General features: G+C 43.0%; 1 protein-coding gene across 4 annotated transcripts in view; it reads right to left on the bottom strand.

Moving 5' to 3' along the window:
* Positions 1–22,814, bottom strand: part of NOL4 (nucleolar protein 4) — a gene marked incomplete at both ends in the record, with an annotated part of 223,237 nt that overhangs the window by 40,955 nt on the left and 159,468 nt on the right. For 3 of the 4 annotated variants that reach the window (XM_079785152.1, XM_079785151.1, XM_079785153.1), the window contains one exon: positions 12,663–12,776. The exons of the other annotated variant lie outside the window; for it this stretch is intronic. In XM_079785152.1, the coding sequence (XP_079641278.1) occupies positions 12,663–12,776 (114 nt within the window). The remainder of the gene's footprint in view (positions 1–12,662; positions 12,777–22,814) is intronic. 4 annotated transcript variants of the gene reach the window in all.

Genomic DNA, 22,814 nt, shown 5'->3' with positions numbered 1-22,814 from the left:
CATTTTAAAATCGTTGAAAGTGGTTATATATTTTGCATTTATAGATACATTTTAAATGCTAAGTCTTCAATAGTTCTGTTGGTAAATTCTGATTAGGTGTAACTCATGGGCATAAAGCCATATACACATTCTTCAAAAAAATGGAAAATAAAAATTGGAAGTCAGCTCAAGTTATGCGTTCGATTTCTTAACACACAGGAACCAGCACTTGACGACCAGGGAGATTTTCCAGAAAGCTTGCTATGAAAACAGGGTGTGCTGGACAACCCTCTGCTAGCTAAGGAGATGAGGTGCGTGACGCCATGGGTCCACCCAGCCATCTCAGCAGGGGCTGGTGACAGAAGAGGCTACCCAGGAAGGAGGTGTGAGGGGTCAAGTCAAGCAGCCCAGGTCCCTCGGCCTCTGAGGAAGACCAACGAGGTTCTGAGGGTTTCATACCAGCTGAAGACATGCATCCTGAACGGAAAGGGACAGAAGGGGACGGAATGAGAGAAGAATGACCCTTGGGGCAGCTGAAGATGCAGAGATAGAGAGGGCAGAGCTGACTGAGGCCAGCCAACAGGAAGTCCTTGGGCGGGGAGGGCCCAGGGGGCAGGGAGGAGAGTTGGGGCTACAGATAATGATGCTCAGGCTTGAAATCAAATGGAATTTATCCCTCTGGGCTTTGGACTTGTTGGTATCTATCAACCTTTTTTTTTGTTTTTAAATCCCCTTTCTCTCTTTTGGAATGGGTATACTATGCCTGTTGCAGGAACTGTATAGAAGTGTCTCTTCATATACAGTGCATGGATTTAGATTAGATTGGGTGTAGTCTCAATTTTTGTGCCATTCAGGTGAACGTATTTTCTGTTTATAAAAATTCTTAAAGATAAGTTAATATAGTAATATACTCAATTTTACATATTCTTGTGTCCACACAAATTGTGGTTCTGAGCTTTTTTTAAAACTCCCCTAAAGCAATTTAAATTCTAAATATTAAATTTAGTTTATCATGAATTGTTTATTATATATGCATTTTTTATAATTTATGAAATGCTGGTTTGAAATTGCTACAGAGCCGATATGTTACTTTTCCTTAAGCTTTAAGCAAAGACAAAATATTATTACTCTAATTATATTGCTAGTTTTTCTTTGTCAGTAGCATTATTAATATCATCAGCTAAAAAAAATGAATTAAAAATATGCAATATTTTTGCTTTCCCCTAAAGGTAAAAACACATGTTGATCGAGAAACAAAGGGGGAGATAAAACATCCTCAAGGATGTGGATATACTAACACCCACATCTTATAACCTTTACCTGATGCCTATACAGAATTCCAATAAGGTTTAGAAAACATTTAGACATTCTTTAAGGTCACGACTTAGAATACACAGGGTATCTGTTGATCATAGTATTAGGATTTTGATTTTTTTGTTGTTTTAGGTAAAATCATCTAAGATTGCCATGCATCTTACTTATCACTGGAACAGAACTCACTTTTTTCCTTGCTAAAAATTATGCAGTTGTCAACAGGATAGCTGAATGTCTAGATTGTGCATGCATTAATATTTGAACTGCTTGTAAGATATGACTACATAATGATATGCTATTTAATGTGGCTCGGTTTCTAAAACATGACTGCGTAATGACAGATTATTTAATGTTGCTATTAAGACTTCAGTTTGGGGAGGACATGTCCACATTCATGTGAAATTCAGCCTACTAAACCAAAAGTACCATTTCACAAACACAAATGAGTGTACCCCAGCAATGGTCCCAAACCTTTCTTTTGTAACATATTGGTACTCTCTAGTTTATGTGGACATAATGTATTTATATATATAGATAGGTACACCTTTTTAATTATTATTTTCTTTTAATCCTCACCTGAGGATATTTTTTCCATTGATTTTTTTGTGAAAGTGGAAGAGAGGGAGGAGGGGGAGAGAGAGAGAGAGAAATATCTACATGAGAGAGATACATAGATTGTTTCCATACGTGCCCTGACCTGGTCCAGGGATCGAACCTGCAACCAAGTATGTGCCATTGGCCAGAAATCGAACCCAGGACCTTTGGTCTGTGGGCCGATGCTCTAACCACTGGGAAAAACTGGCCAGGGCATGTATACCTTCTTATACATAGCTTTTAAGAGTTCTCTTTTGTGTAGAAGACATAGACATAGCAGGCACATGCATATATTTGTGAGTAAGTAAAGAGTAAATAAGGATAAGTCATTTATTTGCTGAGTACAGACACAGCATACATAGCTAAAACAACAACAACAACAAAAAACTACACCCAGGTGACAGCATCCCAGCCTTTCTCTTCTCAGTAACCCTTTACAACAGCTGCTCCCCAAGGCACAAGAGCCTAGATACACACACAGCATCTACTCATGGTCCGCGGCCTTTGAACCTGGACTTCTCATGAAACGAGTCCTTAACCATCAGATAAGCGCGGAGCAGAGGAGGAGGATCAGCAGACAAACCTGAATATTAATGTTCCCTGTGTGGCATTTGGGGCGGAACGCCCCCCACCGCGGGGTCGCACGGGGAACAAGCTGTGCGTTCGGCCTGCTGCTATGACAACTCCCCGGGCCAGTGTCAGGCCAGCTCCCGCCTCTGGCCTCCCTGTCACGGCTCTGCCAGAACCCTAACAGCGGCCGCCTTTTCACACGGAACGGTGAAGAGCAGCCGTGTCCAAAGCACCAAATGTGAGACATTCTTCCTCCCCGCCTCAGCCCACCTGCTTGTTCCCATCACACTGTGCTGTGAGCTTCTCTGTCCGCTGCTGAAACTGTTCACCAGGCTGTCCGACAACATTTCCCGGTGCAATGCTCATTCCGGGGATTCCTGCTCCATTCGGCCACACCTTACGTTTCTCAGGAAGCATCGCTATTGTGTTAGCAGGCACCTCAGGAAAAGGCTCTTCCCTTCCCGAAAACCAACCTTTTTGCCATGCTACGTCCAGCCACTTATGGATTACTTATTGAGCGGTTACCCTATCCCCAGTACATCACTAGGTATCTTTGGGGGCTCAAAGTAATGAAAAGCCAAAGATGATTTAGTTCTACAGCGTGATACCAATGGAAGAGTCCATCTTCTGAGACACCTGGAGGCCACTGCAATGCTGCGTGGGATTTACAGTTGAGTCCTAACTTTCGTTGTCTACAGAGAGAGCTGGGAAAGGGACTCGGCTTGTGGGCTGACCTCTGCTCCAGGAGGGGCTCCTTAGAGCAGGTACCCTGTAAGGTGGGCGGGCAAACAGACACAAGCAGAGCGGGAGCCACACCAAGCCTGGGTGGCAGACTGGTGGCAGAGCCAGGATGCGCTCAGAGGACTAAGAATCCTGCTCTACACCCACATCCCTCTAAATCCCCAAACTGGCATTGATACTGCAGAGAGCAGGAGCAACTGCGGGGAGCTGCATTCCTCTAGTGTAATTCTTTGTCATAAGTACTAATAGTAATGACATACACCTCGCTGAGTTTTAGGACAAAGATACCTGAGAAAATTTACGGGCAGTCAACATTAAGGTACAAGATAATACACCTGCATTAGTATAATGATATATGTATGCTTCCCATACATACCCTGACTTATTTCCCAAATATAGTTGATCTGGCAATTGGAGTAATGAAGAAATTGGAATTTAAAATTGCATCAGGGTATTTGAAATGGTTTCAACAAACTTTGTTCTGAGAATATAAAATGATCAAATAACTAACAAACTAATAGCTCAATAAACTAATTTAATGTAAAAAAATATACAAAGGATTCTGTATTTTTTAAAACTACCCCAAAGTGCAGAATCCTAAATAAAGGATTAAAGAAGACACATGGATACCTGGGAAGTTCCCCAGAAAGTCTGACAGCTTCACTGGATTCTCTAATTTGCTTCATCGGCAATAATAACTGATAGAAAAATGCAATGGAATCATGTGACCTCCTGAGTTCTGCATCCCAAAGAGTATTCAAATCCTGGCATGTTCGAATGTCTGATGGCATTATGATTTGCAATTTATGAAGCATTCTGAGTTTCATTACTCAGAACATCACCCTGAAGTCAAAAGGGAGCTAAATTCTTTGTACTGGATTGGTCTATTTTTTTTTTAAAGAGAAATTCTGTTTCTAGTGAAATATGGAAAAATCACAGAAGAAGGAAGGAAGAAGGAAAATCTAAACTGGAAAAAAACAACTTGTCCAGGCCTATTTCTTATATAAAATAAAGTTATTCAATTAAGTGGTGTGTAAGGTCCTCTGTAGCTCTAATTTTTAAAAACTAATCTAGTATGTCCCAGTCGTAAAAATGTTAGTTTAATCATGTGTAAAGGAGGCTCTTTTGAAAAGCTGTGCATGAGTAATCCCCAACTGGAGCGACTTTGTGTGGATGCCCACGTGTATGACTCGGACACCCCCACACTGATTCCCAGGCCTGAGTCACAGGCTCCCCTCCTCACACGCCTCAGGTCCCCCCACTGAAAGCAGTTATGTAGCAAAGGTAAAGAAATGACCAGTGGGAAAGACACTGGTAAAGAGCTTTAACTGCTGCATTTGATGGAAATCTTAATGCCTCTGGGATTTAGATAAACTTCTCACTTGCATCCACCTATTTTATTAAGTTTATAGTCACAGCTCTGACCTCTTTTGAACTTCGTTCGGCTCGCTGCCCTCTTTACAGCACCAAGCATAAACCTCACGTAGCTTTTCTAGAGGATTTGGGAACAGGAGGCCACACGCAAATCCCAGGGACGAGAAAAGTGACTGTGCCTGCCACATGCTGGGGTGGCCTGAGTGTCCGTGAGCGTCAGGGCCAGAACGCAGTGTCTGTTTTCCTAAATAAAACGAACACCCAAACCAACAAACCAAAAAGAGCACGGGTGTTCCTAGAGAAGTATTTAATGAGAAGCTGGCTCTGAATGTCGGCAATCTTACTGGCCTCCCCATGTAACTGCATAGGTTACAGTCTTGATCTTGCTTACATTCTCGGCAAAACACAAAAAGGGGACAAATGAAGGTGGCTTGGTGTTTGATCTACATGAGCATCAGGTTTCTCTTGAGAGAGTGCAGGTAAGGACTCAGAAAACTGCTCTGTGTAAACTCCTAAAGCAGCCAGAGGCACTTTTCCTGACACCCGGTGAGCAGGGTGCAAATAAAAACAAACACGGGCTGTCCTTTAGTCATCCAAAAGCCACTGGGCTTAGGGGAGGGTTGCGGGGTAAGAGATCAACCGAAGGACTTGCATGCATGCATATAAGCACAACCAACAGACTCAAGACACTGGGGGCGGGGGGACGAGGGCAAGTGCTGGGGGGTAGGGGAGGCCGGGGGGAGGTCACTGGGGGCAAAAAAAAAGAGACATATGTACTACCATTTGTAATACCTTAAACCAGTGGTTGGCAAACCGTGGCTCGAGAGCCACATGCGGCTCTTTGGCCCCTTGAGTGTGGCTCTTCCACAAAATACCACGGCCTGGGCGAGTCTATTTTGAAGAAGTGGCATTAGAACCGTCAAGGGCCAAAGAGCCGCATGTGGCTCGCGAGCCGCGGTTTGCCGACCACTGCCTTAAACAATAAAATAAAAAAAAATTTTTTAAAAAAACCACCATTGGGCTGAAGCAAAAGGAAAATTTAAAAAATATATTGTTGACAAAGCAAAGAAAACACGATGGGGTGTCTTCGTGAAGGTGAGAAACTTAGGAGTTGGAACCATTTCAGCAAAATTGGTCGGAAAAGGTCAACATTGCTGGCAAGCGAATCAGAACGCCAGGCGCCCTTCAACATCAGGAAAAAGAGGCAAATGACCAAGAGCGCAAGCTGACCTTCCCAGGATTTGCTTCCGCACGGACCCTGTACGGCCACCCGTCCTGGCCCCTGTTCTGAGATACCCAGGCCTAGGGCTGCCGCTCAGGTGCCAGACTGCACAGTCCTGAGTGAAGATGAACAGACAAATCCATCATTAACACTTACGGTCGGAAACCTTTTGTCATAAGCTAAAGATGCACTGATATTTTAGAAAGAGTTCCCCTGAAAAGGAAAGTAAAATCGAGACCGTTGTAATGAACCTCGTTGTGAACAACAGGAAAGACGCAAAGGGAAGGCCAGATGTTAGAGGCATGTCATTTGGGCGGCATCAGCTGGAAGCTAAAGCCTCCCCCTCCCCAGGGAGCTACCAGTCTATTCCCCAGGGATCGCTGGGGGAAGGGACCGGACAGGGAGGAGAACAGACGCATGCCCAGTAAAGCTGGGGTGACATCTGGAAGGTCCTTGGCTGTCAGTCACACCTGGGAACAGGTCATTGGCCGGAATGGGCGGGGCCACGGCAAGGGCACGGAATTGGGGATCTTTAACCCCCTAACAGGAATTTGCACTCTTAGGCTCTTGTGCTTTCGGTTCCTCTTATGCTCCTGGGGCTCTTATACCTCGGGGGCGCGCTCTCCTGCATTCACCCCAACACAGTGGACCGATGGACCGCAGCCAGCCTGATGCTGAACTGGACCCGGCGCCAGCACGGAATGCAGGCTCCGGACCCTGGCTTTGCCTCTAGCTCTACCGAGACCCAGCACCCTCCTACGGGGGAAGGGGACTCGGGGGACCCCGGGATGCACTGCCACACCAATGAGACCACGCAGCCCCTTTGCGAGTCTCAGAGAGGTCCTCTGCTTGAGCTGTCCCGAGGACCCCGCCCGAGAACCCAGTGTGGAGAGGCCACCCCCGTTACTCTGATAACAAAAGCATTTTAAAAGGCGGCCGTCAATGGAGACAGATACCAGGCGGGTGAGGGCATGAGTGGGGGGGTAAGGACACATATGTACTACCTTAATCAATAAAGGGAAGAAAAGGCGGCAGCCCTCAGCGGCCTGGAGTCCCAGCTCTAGGGGAGCCCTGCTCTCCTAAGGGCCGGGCAACAGAACAGCGTGCGTGTCTCGTGGCCACTGGTCCCCCATGAACCGTGCCAAACACCAGTCTCTTCAGGAAGCACAGTTCAACACGCCAAGCTACTGCATTCGCTAATTTTATAAAAACTTTCCCCAATACATAAAACATTATTTTTTCCAGAGTAACTAATGGGTTTTAACGTGGTTAAAGAGAAAAGACAGGGCAAAGAGTGGACAGATTATGAGAAAACATAATTACAAAAAAGGAATGTATTGGCATAAACCAAATATGTCAGATTCTTCCTTTATCTGCGAAGCCTAAAAATAAGTGGTTGTAAAACAAGTGGTATTAATGAAAATGCTGTCTTCACGGAGAACCTTGGAAACCATATGTTCCCCCGACTTTGGCGCTGAGAAGTGTATCAACATAACATGTTGAATTTCTCTGTCTGAATTCAAACCACCTACTCACGTCCTGACATTTATCAACTTGAAATTAATGACACCCTAAGCTAAAGATGTACCCAAAGTTTTAAAAAAATAATTTCTATAAAGATGTGGAAAAATTCTCAATGAAGCCAGAATACAAATGAGCAACAAAAAGGCAAAAAAAAATCAGAAATTGAGGCTTGTTCCTACCTTCTCCCCTCAATCCATACATGACACCCAAAAGACATGACGTTTCCACATTCAGAGTCCCTGTCCATAAAAGAGGGGAGCCGTTGGCCAGGCTGGTGGGTTCTGGTTGGTTGAGTGTTGTCCCACGCACTCAGAGGTTGCTGGTTTGATTCCCTGCCTCTGTCTAGTTCAGTGGTTCTCAACCTTTCTAAAGCCACCACCCTTTAATACAGTTCCTCATGTTGTGGTGACCCCCAACCATAAAATTATTTTCGTTGCTACTTCATCACTGTAATGTTGCTACTGTTATGAATCGTAATGTAAATATCTGTGTTTTCCGATGGTCTTAGGCGACCCTGCTAGTGGTTCTCAACCTGTGGTCGCGACCCACAGGTTGAGAACCGCTGATGTAGAGCCTAAGACCACCGGAAAACACAGATATTTACATTACGATTAAAATTACCATAAAATTATTTTCGTTGCTATAACAGTAGCAAAATTACAGTAATGAAGTAGCAATGAAAATAATTTTATGGTTGGGGGCCACCACAACATGAGGAACTGTATTAAAGGGTCACGGCATTAGAAAGGTTGAGAACCACTGGAAATTGTAACCAAGAACATTGAGATATCTTTATTTTTTGAGGAGAAAAGTAATGAAATAGCAAAGGCAGAGAAAGAGACAATCTTTTCACTTGAGCCGTGTCACAGAATTATGAAAGGGAAGGCTGGCATTGGCCACCTTTTTGAAATGTCAGCGTGTGGAACCATTTCCTAGATAAGTTAAAAAGTCTAGGCTTTCATGGGAACGGAAACGTGATGCTGAAGATACCCTGCAAGGCGCTGCAGGCTGACCTCGGCTCTGAGATCCCGGACGCCTGGCGGAGCAGGAGGCGCCGTCCGGGCCCGGGCTGCCGCAGGGCCGAGGCCGCACGATCACACGCCGCCCCGGGGCCCGGCCACGGTGGGCTGCAGAGAGGCCGCCCGTCCGCAGCACCTCCCGGGCACAGATGGAAGAGCTTTAGGAAATTCACCGGATTCGTCAAGCGCCACAGGCTCGGAAGGGCACACACACTCACAGCCCTTCACCACGGCGGCAAGCAGCCAGGCGTGCGGCTCCATAGAACCCATGATTGTCTGGTTTAGGACCTTCAAGTACCTACAGAAAGACAGGGCTCGGTGACGAACCTCTGAGTCACCGGCGAAGTCCAGGCATCGTGAGTTGGGTGAAGAATGCTCACGGCAAGAGATGATCTCCTTGCTGAGCCCCCAAGAACTCTGGCTGTTTCTTCCTGTGCAGAGAGAGGGTCTGGGTCCCAGCGGGAGAGGATGCCCACCTCCATGCTGTGGTGGGAAGTGCAGAGTCACCCACAGAAGCCTTTGTGTGGCATGTCCAAAGCAATCTGTGGGATTCCCAGTAAGGAGCGGTGTAGATATTTTAAAGTAAAACCCCCTCAGGCAGCCAGCACTCTCAGAGCATGGCCAGCTTCTCCGGTGATGCGAAGCGCTTTGGGAAGGTGGGAGCCTCGGTCAGGCTCATACTGAGACAGAAGCATCATTCTCGGAGTAACTGCTCGCTGGGGAAGCCCGCGGCTATGGAAGAAGGAAAGGTCTCTGGGAACAAAGCGGACAGTTTTCCAACAGAAGCCGCCCTGCCGAAAACACTGAGCAGAGGCCCAGATGGGACGAGTCTGAAGAGCTTGTGCCTGAACATGGGTTTCCCCTCAGTGAACACAACACAAAGGGACAGGGTCGCGGAGAGATGGCAAGTGTCAGCCTCACGTCGTATGAACTTACACCTGGACTTGCTCAGGCAGCTGAGCAACCTTGTATGCACCGCCTCGCTTCTCTAAGCCTCAGTTTCCTCCTATGTGAGAATAATAATGCCTGCTCTCATTTATTCTTGTATAAAGAATAAATGCTAAGTGAGAGAAACGTCTGTGAAGTGCCTATCTGATTTATAATGAACCATAAGATGTATTTTTTTGTCATTCCTTCCGTATCTCTCATGAATCCTAAGCCCATGAGCCCTCGCAGGGCCTGAAAAGAACACTGCTACGGGAGTGAGATTGGACAGCCCGCCTTCTCAGGTGACAGAGCCTCGTGTCTGAGGACGGAGAAGAAGAATGGTTCATATGGGAAGCAGGGTGAAGGCCAATTGGTCCCCACCCATTCCTGTCCCTACGCCCGGGACAGTAGTAAGAAGTCACACTCCTCATGACTGTGAGCAGTTTTTCTTCAGTGGGTAGAAGCTCCAGGAAGCAAATCTGAGCCCAATGGGAAGACCATCAGAATGTGTGACCAGGACATGTGCTTTACGAAAGAGCAGGCCTTCCGTGCTGGGGGTGGGATTTTCCCACCACGTGAGGTACTCGAGCAAATGGTGGATATCAAACATCTTTAAACTGATGAAACACACCGTGCTTTCCCAGGCACTGCTTTCTTAAATCCTCAAGATAAATCTGTGCGTTTAATATTCACATGCCGATTTCACAGATTAGGCCAACAGTGGCCAGATAATTGACCACATAGTGGTGGATGAACAGCTTTGGGGGATATTACAGAATGATGTCACAGGTCAGTGGTCGGCAAACCGCGGCTCGCGAGCCACATGCGGCTCTTTGGCCCCTTGAGTGTGGCTCTTCCACAAAATACCACGGCCTGGGCGAGTCTATTTTGAAGAAGTGGAGTTAGAAGAAGTTTCAGTTTAAAAATTTTGGCTCTCAAAAGAAATTTCAATTGTTGTACTGTTGATATTTGGCTCTGTTGACGAATGAGTTTGCCGACCACTGTATAGGTAATACTTAACATGAACCAGTCATAACTACTCTATATGTGACTGACACAACGCAGGAATATTCTAGAGTGTAGACTAAATGGCTATATGGCAACATGATAACCAGGAGAATCCACAGAATCCCAGAATCCTGCCATTGAAATTTCTAGAATTATAATCTCTCAAATAGACTGAGTCTGATTTTAAAACTCCTATGAAAGAAAGAGTACAAATAATGCTTTTAGTTTTACTTATATTGATGCAACAGAAAAGCTAGAACATCAGTTAAAATCATCTTTTCTAAGCTGATTTATTGATACTTACTATGTGCCCTGCAAAATGCTAAGTACATAACATAAATCTGTCATTTAGAGTTCTCATAACAACCCTACAGGACTAATACTGCTAATCTTGTTATCTTGCATATGAAGAAACAGAGGTAGAGAGAACTGAAATAGTTTTCTGAAAGTTACACAATTAGTAAGAGTAGAGCTGAGAATCAAAACCAGATGTATTTAACGCCAGAATGTGTAATCTCAATCACAACACGAGGTGGTAGGGTGGGGCAAAAGTAGGCCTACCATTGTTTGTATGAAAATAATATAATAATCCTACCTAATAAAATGGTAATATGCAAATTACCATCACTCCGCTACGCCCACGATTGGGCCATTGGGAGGCTGGGGGCGGGACTCAGGGTGGCCAATTGGGCTGGCGGCGGGCGGCCTCCTGCTGGCCCCAATGGCCAGCGCTGCGGGAGGACCCATGGGGCTGGCAGAAGGCGCCGGTGGCGGAATTTGGGGTGGCTGATTGCATGGCTGCCTGCACCAGTTTTCCACCAGCACCAGTTTTCCTCTGGCCACCCGCTGATCCGAGTGCCTCCGGCCAGCGCGATGGGCCACCCAGAGTTCCTCCACCGGCGGCGCTGAAGGAACTCGGGGTGGCCGACCACGCTGGAGGCCAGAGGAAACGGCGCTCCGATCAGCGGGTGGCCAGAGGAAAACTGGTGCTGGTGGAAAACTGGTGCCAGCAGCCAGGTGAAGGAAGGTCTTTTGCACAAAACTTCGTGCAACGGGCTTCTAGTTAATAAATAATAATACAAGAATAAACTCTATTTTGCATACTCACAACTGTAAGCCTACTTTTGCCCCACCATTTATAGTACTATCACCCATTTTAATATAAAGTTTAGAATTATAATAATGACAAAAGTCTCAACTGAGAACATGAATATGTGAATAAACACTTAGCAAAGAATTATTAGCAAATTCAAAGTTAGTTTTTTCATACATAAATTTTATCTGAGGCCAATACAATTTTTTATTTAACTAAAGGCTTCATCTTTTGCATCGTTTAAAATTATTAGCACATGCCATATTAATAACAAGCATATTAAATTTAAAATAATGCCATTCTGAAACACTTTTCAATAAGGAAGCCTGGAATAGAAACATATTTACTTCTATTTTTCTATTTTCATTGGCTCACAGGAAAAACAAAACTGGCTTAACAATTTAATCTTCCCACCCCAATCTCAATTAGACATATGAAGCACTCTGTCATTTGTTGTAAAAATAATTTGAAAGTAAGACTACAGCACCCTTCTATGTGCACTACTTAAATTATGTGTAATATTTATATGCTATAATTTAATTTTGTATTAGGGATAATTTAGGAAGTGGGCTAGAGAGAAAAATAAGACAAAGGAAGACATAGCAGACACAAGAAGGGGAGACAGACAGAGGTAGATGAAGCAAGGGAGAAACTGAGTGAAACCCCAGGGAACGAGATCAAAACATCCTCACGCCCACCCCACCGGGACATCACCCTCAGGAGAGAGACGCAGGAGTGGACACGGAATGGCACGCAGTGAATGACTCACTGACGAGGAGGTGGGCCCGGGATGTGCACTTCCATTACTTCATGTTCCCACGTTAGGGACCTCCCATGGGGCCCATGGTGTGTGCTCTCACCCCCCCCCCCCCCCCCCCCCCCGCGCGCCACGTGCTGCCCCTTAGCAGTCAGGCCACAGGGATCACAAGGCAGGTTGACGTTCACGAGAAATGAACACAGTCAGGCCCTTAGCATAACCAAGCAGGAAAACGGACAAGTGTGGTGGTAAGTGGTCACTGAGGACCTGTCCCTTGACTGACCAGCCTTCTGATAGGATGCTACACGGACCTGTAACCCAGCCATTTACAACTGTCCGGTCTCCGCCACAGAACATCTGGCTTGTTAGGTCTCCGTGGCGCTCGTGAACCTTCATGGCCAAGTTTAAATTCGTATCAGAAACACACAAAACCCCTGTCTCTGTGAACTTCAAAATCCACCCGCTCAGCGTGGCCAGGAGGCCCGCTGAGCCGCCCGCGTGGCTGTGGCCCCGGCCCCTCGGCCCCTCGGTGCCCAGTACCTGCTGCTTCTCCAGGCGCATCCTCTTGGCGGCGTTCCTGCTCTCACTCTCACAGGCCGAGGCCAGGATGCTCTCTGCAACTGCTGAGGTAAGGTGGGAAGGGATAGGTCGCGACTACAAAGAGAGAGAGAGAGAGAAAACGTGACCAAGTGATGAACAGTAGCGTCCAGAGGCCCATGCTCGTCTCGGAAGAGCTCACGGGACGTGCAGGAGCATCCCTTTATTCCAACTTACTTAAATAAAAAGAGGAAATGGAGATTGCAGAGATGGAAAATGAACGCTAGCTAGAGGTAAGGCTCTAGGTGCGACACCGATCCATCATTCATTCATTCCCAGGACGCCGCGGTGGCGAGGGCTTAGTGCAGGCCATCGAGCGGGAGTTGGAGCGGCAGGGGAAGGGGTGCTGACTGGGCTCAGCCAACAAGACAAGTCCTTCAGGTCTTTCACGGCCTGTGACACAGCCAGACAACAAGTGACGGGGCTGGAACGGAGCTGGAAAAACCTGACAGACACTCAGACCGGGTCAAACAACATTAACATGAAATATTTATGAAGACTGACAGTCTAACGTGTGGCCATTGATATGATGAAACCCTTTGAAAAGGAGTTCAGCTCAAATACAAACTAAAAAGCAGTACTAAAACACTTCGGGTACGACAAAAATGTGATGTTTTAGATGTGAGATGTATTCGTGCCTACATGTTTTATTTCTAAAATGTGAGTTAACAATATCCCTTTAACAGGCACATCCATCTTCTTTGTAGCCCACATAGAAATTAACTCCCCCCAACCAAGCTCCTAATTAATTACCAGTTGTTTTCAACTCTTATCATTTGTGATAATCAAGAAAGTTTTTCTTTTACGATAATTACATACAAAATCATCTAACTGAAAGATGAAGTCCTTAATGACACTGAACAGTTTTTTTAAATGAAGGTAAGCAAATGAAAGATAAGAAAAAAAAACATGAAAATTAAACCAGAGGAGATAAATATGAAATTACGAAATAAAAGATCCTTTGGGAATCTAGCATGTACAGTGACGTACATTAGGGTTTTCAAAGCCTCAAACTAAAATATGTTTGGATGCCATTATTTAGAAGCCTCTGAACCCCCAGAGACCTGGCCTTTTTTTCTTTTCTGGTAAATGAATGAACCTGAGCATAGCTTTATGCTACCTGATTCATTTTGCTGCCTCTGGCATGTAAGGAGTGCTTGAGCGAATGGAACCATGGGTGTTATGTCTCAGACAGTATCCCAGGACGGCTAACTGCAGACCGCAGGGCTTTAACGGGCGCTCCTCGGGGGAATCTGTGTGCTGCAGGGCTGTGGTCACGGGTTCCTCCCGAGAGGAGGGCTGCAGATGCCCGCACAGCAGTAAGGGGAGCCAGATCACACAAAGCTTCCACGTAGGAACGTGAGATAAATGTTTTGACAAAAACAAAAACAAAAACCCACAAAAAAACAAATGCAAAGAATTCAAAAAATAATTTATGAAGTCAATACTTCCCTGGTTGAATATAGTTCAGTAAATATGCTATTTATTAATATATATATATTTTTAAATGTACATATTAGATTTTAAAATAATGATTCAAAATGTATACAGCCTTATACTCTACATGATTTATACCTAGATTAATAAGACTGGATACTGATTTCTTTCCTAGGATATAATATAATGCTAATAAGCACCCCTCCCTAATTACCTCTTAATTAACTGTCATTTTCGACTGAGATGTGCTGATCTTTCCCCAGCCCTGTCCTCATCCTAATAATTATCTATGCCCAAAGCAGTGGCGGCTGTTACATTAAACAGATGGCCACACTGTCACATGGAACTTTTGGAGTTAAAAAAAAAAATCACATTTTAATGGGGGACTTCAGATGTGACTGCTGTTGGCACAATGTAAATGAGTCTTTCCTTGTGTGCGCATGTGATTCTTACCACCACACCAACTAGCTATTCCAGTTTTTGCTCTAAACAATGCTAGAGTCCTCTGAACTTCTGCTGTACATGTGAGATGCTTTAGGACTTTTAAAATTATAAAAATGTAGTACAAAGAAATAAAAAATGTAAGATTCTGTTCGTGGGTTAATTCAGCAACGTCTCTAGCCTCTAATGTTGAAGTGTAGCTTAATCACGTATTAGACAAGGCCAGACGGAGAGCAACGGTTACATCCACCCAAGGTTATAAGTAGAATGAGCTCCTTCAAAAATAATTAAAGCAAATTATTCACCAGTCAGAGTTTAGGTAGGGCCGGAATTAAGACTGTTTCTTCTAATCTTGACATCTTGTAGAAATATGTAATTTAAGAATTCGGTAGCTTGGATGATATGCATACCCTATTTTCCCCAAAAGGTATCTCTGCACCTAAATGCCTAATTGTTATAGGCTGCACAGAGTGTTCAGCCCCTAAGGGATCCCTTTGGTTAACTAGGTAGCGGCATTTGTAAACATCAGTGGAATAACCTAACAGTTCAGCAACAGTTCAACTACTTGCAATCTGTCTGACCAATTTGCTATTTAATCTCTCTGAGCTTCACTCATCCTGCCAAGTATCATTATCTCTGTTTTCATAAGTGGCAAAACTGAGACTCATTCTGTAAGTTCTGAATAGAAAAAAATAATCTCTATGTCATGGAGCAGTTGTGAGAATTACTTCCATGAAGTAATGTACACAAAAATCACTGATATCCTCACTTATTTATTCGACCAGCATATTTAATGAGTACTTTCTACATGTCAAGTCCAAAGACATGGAGGCCAACACTGCTGTCTCTGCCATCATAGAATTTACTGTACAAGCTAGTACAATGCCTAGCACGTAGGGTATAATACACATCCAACCAAGTATGTTTAGTATAGATTCTCAACTGGCAATTCTGAAATCCTAATATTGTACATACAAAGATTTTCAAAAACTTGGGGCAAACTCAACTGGCATAAAAATGACATGAGAATACTTACAATCCTTCTTTTTCCTACTTTCTGGGCATAGTCATACGTTTTGTGGCAGAAATAATAAATTTGTATATGGGATGTTTTCCCAGATTCCTGCTGTATGCAATAACAGAATATATACTCTATTATGTTTCCAAAATCTAAAGAGTTCTGAATTCGGAACCTGAGATGATCCAATATTTCAGATAAAGATGGTGAATGTGGGCTAAAATAGCAGGTCGACTGTCTCGACCTCATCCTGTATGGTTTTAGTGAAAATGGCAAGCAAAGAGGCTCCTTGGCCTGACCCTGGCCACATGATGTAGGATTAGACAATCATAGAGCTCATCACTTTATTCCCAGTGACTGATCCAAGAGATGGACTTACGATCCAAAAAGGGCCAATCCAAGTCCTTTCATGGGAACCAGGACCTGAAGCTGGGAGCCTGCTCTTAGACTGTGAGTGTTAAGAACAGAGGTTAAGAGCTGCTAATGCAACCTTCCCCAGCAGGCAGCAAGGACCACCTGAGAGGGCAAGCAGTGCCCAGAGAAGCACAGGTAAGAAATGGGGAGCATCAAACCCCTGACATTTGAGCCCTTGGACCCAGCTGTATGTGAACCATTGGATTTGCTGCAGTTTCTCGAGAAAATTCTCTCGACTAATGCAAAGGGGCTTGAAAATGTGTTTGTAACAAACATGCTAATTAACCTTCAGTGAGGGTTTGATGATACATATTTTTCTATGAAGTGATGCTCTATGCTTTGGCCTTAATTTTAAAACATTATTGGCCGTTAATAATAATCTTTCACAAATGCATGGGGAATAATAGTTGGTACCTACATATACGTCTATACTTATATAGCCTTAGAGTTGATACCTAGAAGTTCAGTTTAGTTAATGCCATATGAAAATACCTCTGATCAAAATAAGATAAATGAAATTATCAACCAAAATGATATTTTCATTTTTAACTAAGAGACCCCTTATCTAAATCTCCACTAGGAAGCATCTTTGAATTCTGAAAAAAGTGACTATATACACTTATGATTATTGTGGAGCACAGCATCTTCTCCCTAATAGTTTACATGGGAAACCTAACACTACACAAAATTCTATTTATACATTTAATGTCACTACCTAGTCACAATAATTGACAAGTAGATGAAAATACGTTTAAAATAGTATTTCAAGAATTAAAAAGAGAGTAAAAATAAAATGTGATAAAAAATTAAATGTTATATCATTGTCTTATTTAGTGGAAAAATCTCCCTAAAGATTTAAAATATATTAGGCTAGATTTTCTGTCAGTGGTAGCTTTTAAATTCAAATGCCAATTGCAGAATACTGTGAGGCACATAGTACACAATAAAAATTAGCTTATCTCCCAACTAATTTCTACCACAAAGTAACACATTAGTAAATACTCACTCACTCATCTTTCATTCAATAATTTTAATTCAATTGAATTGGACGTGTATTGAGCAGCGTTCATGAGCAACTAATTGCACTGCACACAACATTGTGGGCGATACAGATACGCACAAACTAAGAAGCATGGTCCTCAAGAAATAGAACTCCGTGTTAGGGAGTCAAGGCCCATACGGAAGGCACAGTAATAGAAGACAGGATAAAATAAAGCTACAGAAGAGGTACCACAAGTAAAATTTGCACACAGAAGAGAGAGAGACACAAGGCTGCTCTTAGCCAGAAGGAAGGGGTAAGTAGATAAGGACATCATTGATTCAGTTCTCCAAGCAGTTCAACAGATTAAGGCAGCGAGGGTTTCCCAGTGAAGGGAACGGTGGGATGAAATGTCAGATTAAGTTGCATTTTATCACGTTCCTCCGACACCACGTACTGGGCGACGCAGGAGTGTTCACATTGCTATTTCAAGTGCTGCTGGTTTCACGTGTAAGGTAAGTGCCATTTATTTCCATTTTCCCAGAAATGAAAACCTGGGGTGACAAGGTCCCTAAGTAACAACTGGTGAAGCACAGATAAGAACTAAAGTCCATTTGATATAAAATCGAGGTGTTGTTCTTCCCATTTCCTCACCATTACTGCCAGTTCTCCACCGCTTCCCTCTGGGGTCAGCCTCCTTCTTTTCAGAGGACTTTCTGGGGCCCCCGGAGGAGACAGCTGCGCCTGGGAACCTCAGTCGCTGCAGGATCTCCTTCCTCTCTCTGGATGTGGCTTTAGCAGTGCATTGATTTTTAGGTTAAAAGTAGTTTCTCTACCAATTTTGAGGACATTTTCTTAGTACTTTGAAGATTGGCTCTGACATCTATTTTTGAGGACAAGAAGTGTGTTCATTCTGTCCTGTTTTCGACCATATCTTGCTTCTTCCTGTCGACATTTTAAGAATGCCACGGGCCCTAGCTGGATTGGCTCAGTGGGTAGAACGTCAGCCTGTGGACTGAAGGGTCCCGGGTTCAATTCCGGTCAAGGGCACATGCCTGGGTTGTGGGCCCGATCCCCAGAGGGGGGCGTGAAAGGGGCAACTGATCAGTGATTCTCTCTCATCATTGATGTTTCTATCTCTCTCTTCCCCTCCCTTCCTCTCTGACATCAATAAAAATATATTAAAAAAAAAAAAAAAGAATGCCATGGGTCTGCGGTTTCTACTGTGACATCCGTAGGCATGGGTTTGTTTTCATCTATGCTACTCAGCACCGGTCTACTTCTCTGGTCTTAGGATTCAATGGTCTCCTCACTACTCAGTTCCAAAGAGCCTGCTCCTCAGCTGTTTGAAGGAGGACCTTATTCCAAGTTCTCCTCTGGAATGCCAGTTAGCTATGTCTTCATCACTCTAGTCTTTAGTTTACATGTTTTTCATATTTCCCTTCTCTTTTTCTCTCTGTAATTTCCATAGTTTTGTGTTTATGGATTTTCTCTTTGGCTGAAACTTACCTTCTACTTAACCCACTTGCTAAGATTTTAACCTCAATGCTTACAATGCCTATTTTATTTCTTAAAGTTGTAAGGAGACACTTTAATTCCTCGTTAATAGAGCAGGAGGCCTTCCAGGGCCCGACCTTCCTGTCCAGTATTCATTTCCTGCCGAGTCCCACGCCAAAATCCATGTCTCCTGAGCGTGACAGGGTATTCAGACCTCACTTCTTCTACCTTCCTCGTCTACCACCCTATCAAATTAAGGGCTTACAATTCTGCCTATGAGTTTTCTATTCATTTCTTGGCCTGGGAATTTCCTTTCCTTTCCTTTCTTTTTTCTTTATCCTAGCAAGGTATTTTAAAAATTATATTTTACTTAGGAGTTGTATATATTTGTAGATGAAAGGGAGGTGGTATGTGTGTGTGCCTGTGGTATTCTATGAGGCTCAGGTCAATATTTTGCTAAAACTAAAAGATCCAATAATTAGTAACTCTGACAACTATTTGGCTATACATTTTAGTTATTCTTCCATTTAGTGCATTTAGTAAATAATGAAGCATTGTACCCATAACCCCTGAGCCAGGAAACATCAGTGGACCAAGACAGCACACGTTGAGAGGGAGCAGCAATCCCATGTGATGGCCTGTTGTGTTAAAGGAACTAACTGGGCATATTTTTAAAAAGGAATAGAAAGGGGCAAGATTATGTGCTGAACATTGTATACACATTATCGCATGTAAGACTCCAACAGGCCTCTCCTTTAGAAAGAGGGAGACTCAGAAACACCACATCAAATTGTATGGAAATTCAACTAAGCCTGGAACTGAGACTTAGCCTCTCAATTTCAAAAGACCACACTCTAACATATAAACAACTTAGACTTTGTTCTAAAATGGCAACGTCGGACACTGTCAAAGCCAGAATTGGGAAAGGCTGTTCCAGGAGCCAAGGAGACTTTTCATACAACCAATGAGGCGCAGGCGCCAGTCCCCCTCGCTCCGATGGGACTCCTGCACTTTCCGCATGTGTAAGCCCTCTGCTGGGAGCCACGTAAAACCCAGGAAGAATTTATGTGTGTGTCTGCACATTTTCTAAGATGTCAGAAGATAAGGGTTTGAATCTTCAAAACGTCCCTATTTTTAAATCCTTTTCTGTGTATATGGTGTCTTTCCTAACTGTAAATATGCATCATTCTACCTAATTTTTTGCTCATAATGGTGTCTTGCTTTTCTTTTTTAAAAAAGGCCCCAAATTTTACAATTTCCAGGCACAAATCCTAGTTCTGTGCCTGCCTAGGAATAGATGGTATGGAGGAAGTATGAGATGGAATTGAGTTTAAAGAATTACGCAAGAGCCCTGGCCAGCGTGGCTCAGTTGGTTGGGCGTCATCCCATGTACCAGAAGGTTTACGGTTTGATTCCTGGTCAGGGCACACGCCCCGGTGATGGGTTCAATCCCCAGTATGGGGTGTGCAGGAGACAGCAAGTCGATGTTCTGCTCTCGCATGGATGTTTCTCTCTCTCTCTCTCTCTCTCTCTCTCTCTCTCTCAATCAATGAATTTTTTTTTATATAAAAAGAACTATACAAGAATATAGGTATGGCTTAGGAAGGACTAGAACTAAAATGATAGCAGATAAAATTCAAAATTATGGGACTGATTTGAAACTCAGCAAAGGAAGAATAAACAGAATTCAGTGAGTGGTAGGATGCAAGCCATAAGTGTAATCAACAGTCAAACCTCATCTCAAGTTTATGAACACTGATTAAACGACAACAGTGGAGTTAGTACCAGAAATAGGTAAGTCAAGAGGAATTTACCAGTGACAGAGTAGATAAGGTGGAATATCAGTGAAGATGATGGGTGACGGAGAATATAAAGAGTTCAGTGAAAATATATCAGTACATTTGTCAAATGTCTGGCTGACATTTGGAATGAAATACCAAAGCTTTGTAGATGACTGGAATTCTATTTTGAGAGTGGAATACAGCATATAGTGCAGACTTGTGCAACTATGAGTAGGGTCATCTGTTGTACATTGCCAAGCCCAGAATCTTAGAAAGTGCCCCCCCCAAAAAAAATTTTTTTTAAAAAGGAGGGACAGAAATAAATGTCTCAAGAAAATGGGGCTGATTGAGTTGAGGATTCAACCTTGGGGTTTGGTGCAAAAGTAGTCATGTGATCTTCCTAGGAACTAATTCAGTATGGTGAGAACCAGAATTTCAATTTGAGGGATGATCAAGGGAGTTGGTGGTGACGGGTCTGATCTTTGAGTGTGAAATAATCTTTCAGAAGATCTATCAAAGAAAGCTGGACTCAGGCTCTGAACGAGAAGTTATGAGATTAATTATTTCCTTGGAATCTGGAAACTTTTTTATTTCACAGAAGAGAAGAAATTTCCCTTTCAGTGAAAAAGGAAAACTGAAAATGGGGAAGAGCTGGGATGGTTGATGGAGCAACATTCTAAGTAATACTGTCTATGCAGGTTTATCAAGTTTTTAATCAAGCTCTTGTATGAAGGACTGGGTATATTTCTGATCAAAATTTTAGTTTAAAGAAGCACTCTAATTCACTTCTTATAACATCTCTATTTGCTAAAGAAGGAATAGAAAATGTCACTGTAGCTTTTGCAATGCATCTGATATCAGGGAAGCTGTGAATTAAAAGCAAATTCTGATCCCTCAACTTTGGGGCTGCATTAGACGAATAGAAGCAAATGATGTAATTAGTCAAATTCTCTTAAAAATGTACTATTCCTGAACATTAAGTATTTATTTTCTGATGAAAGAACTGTAAGATCAGAAGGTCAGATTTCAAAATTACTGAAGAGGGTATTATAGGATGCAATTAAAAAGAAATACTAAGGACAAGAATTTAGAAGATAGTATGAAAGTATGGTGTTGCCATAATTATTTACATATTTGTTTTTAAAATTCACATCTCACTTTTTCCCTAAAATAGACACATGCACACTAAAATAAATTCAGCAAAAGGATAATTGGGACCTTAGAAAGACTTTGACTCTGAACTTCTTGGAGGCAAGGCGCAAAAGTGAACATACAAGGTTACACCGAGTCCTAGGGACGAGAAAACACAGAAGCACTATTTCTGCAGGAGAAACAATTTTCTTCTTGCTTTTCCTTCTAGAAGTTTCTGAAATAAAATCATTTGCAGTGGACCCTGAGTAACTTCGTGGACAATGTCCTTGGCAAAATTTTACCAAGTAATTGCATGAGACTTATTCCTTCAAACACACACAGTCACTTGCATAATATTAAAATGCAAGTAAATAGGTCATTTTTCAAGAGGCTGAGATTTATGAATTCAAATATCTAGGATATTTGATAGAACTTGGTAGTGGCAAAATTTGAGGTACAGGAGGAATGAAGGGCTGAGAGTCTTAGGAGATCATCTCACCTAAATATTTTCAGTTGAGTTTTATAAACTTGCATTAAACCTATGCAGCAGGGTGCGTCTCTCACAATGCACACTCAGAAAACAAAAAAGAGAAATCGTATCAGGTGACACGGGTGACACTCAGGTATGGGCCAACCCCACCTTTGTAGAAAGCTTTGTCTCTATGAGCTTATCTATGACAGGTACTCTTTGAATTCAGGCTCAGGACACCCTGAAGAAACGTATTTCTTTTCTGGAACAATCAACAAATATTCTTCACAAAAAGTGGCGGGAGTAGCCTGCCAAAGCCACACAGCAGAATCCACAACCATTTGATATTTCTGTCTAAGGACTGGGTGAATGGCTGTTTAACTCATGGCGTCTTTAAAACTTAATGAAAACTAAGACAGTACTTTGGATCAAGCTTATTAGATTTTTCGCAAAACATACCCTTTGACATTCAACACGGAGGATTTTATGATTTGAGATGTTTGTTAACAACGAATTGGTAAAAATGTGAAGCATGTGTAGAAAAGTGTCATAGTGCAGTTATTATACTTCATGCATCATAGAAAATACTTATTGTGATGACAGAAAGTTTGGCTGCTTAAGCAATCAAGATCTGTGGGGTCTTGATAATTCCAGTGAAATAAAAATGCATAAATATGAACTTGAATTATTATAGGCAGTCAATTGAAAGTATTTGTGTTGAAATGTAAATTCTTGAGGGATAGTGCCGAATAATTAAACATGAATAGATTTTGTATTAATGACAGCAGAAAATTAGTCAAAACGAGTGCCAAGATGCTCAAGTGGAGTACTAAAATATGCTGTGCTAAAGCACTTCTATGGGAATACTTCTTTGAATTTCTTAAAGTCAGCAGGAAACATATAATTCAATATTTCACTCTACTTAAGG

Source organism: Cnephaeus nilssonii (genome assembly GCF_951640355.1).
Source record: "Cnephaeus nilssonii genome assembly, chromosome: 11".
Taxonomy (NCBI): domain Eukaryota; kingdom Metazoa; phylum Chordata; class Mammalia; order Chiroptera; family Vespertilionidae; genus Cnephaeus; species Cnephaeus nilssonii.
The sequence above is the reverse complement of the archived record's forward strand: the minus strand, read 5'-3'. Positions and strand labels throughout refer to the sequence as shown.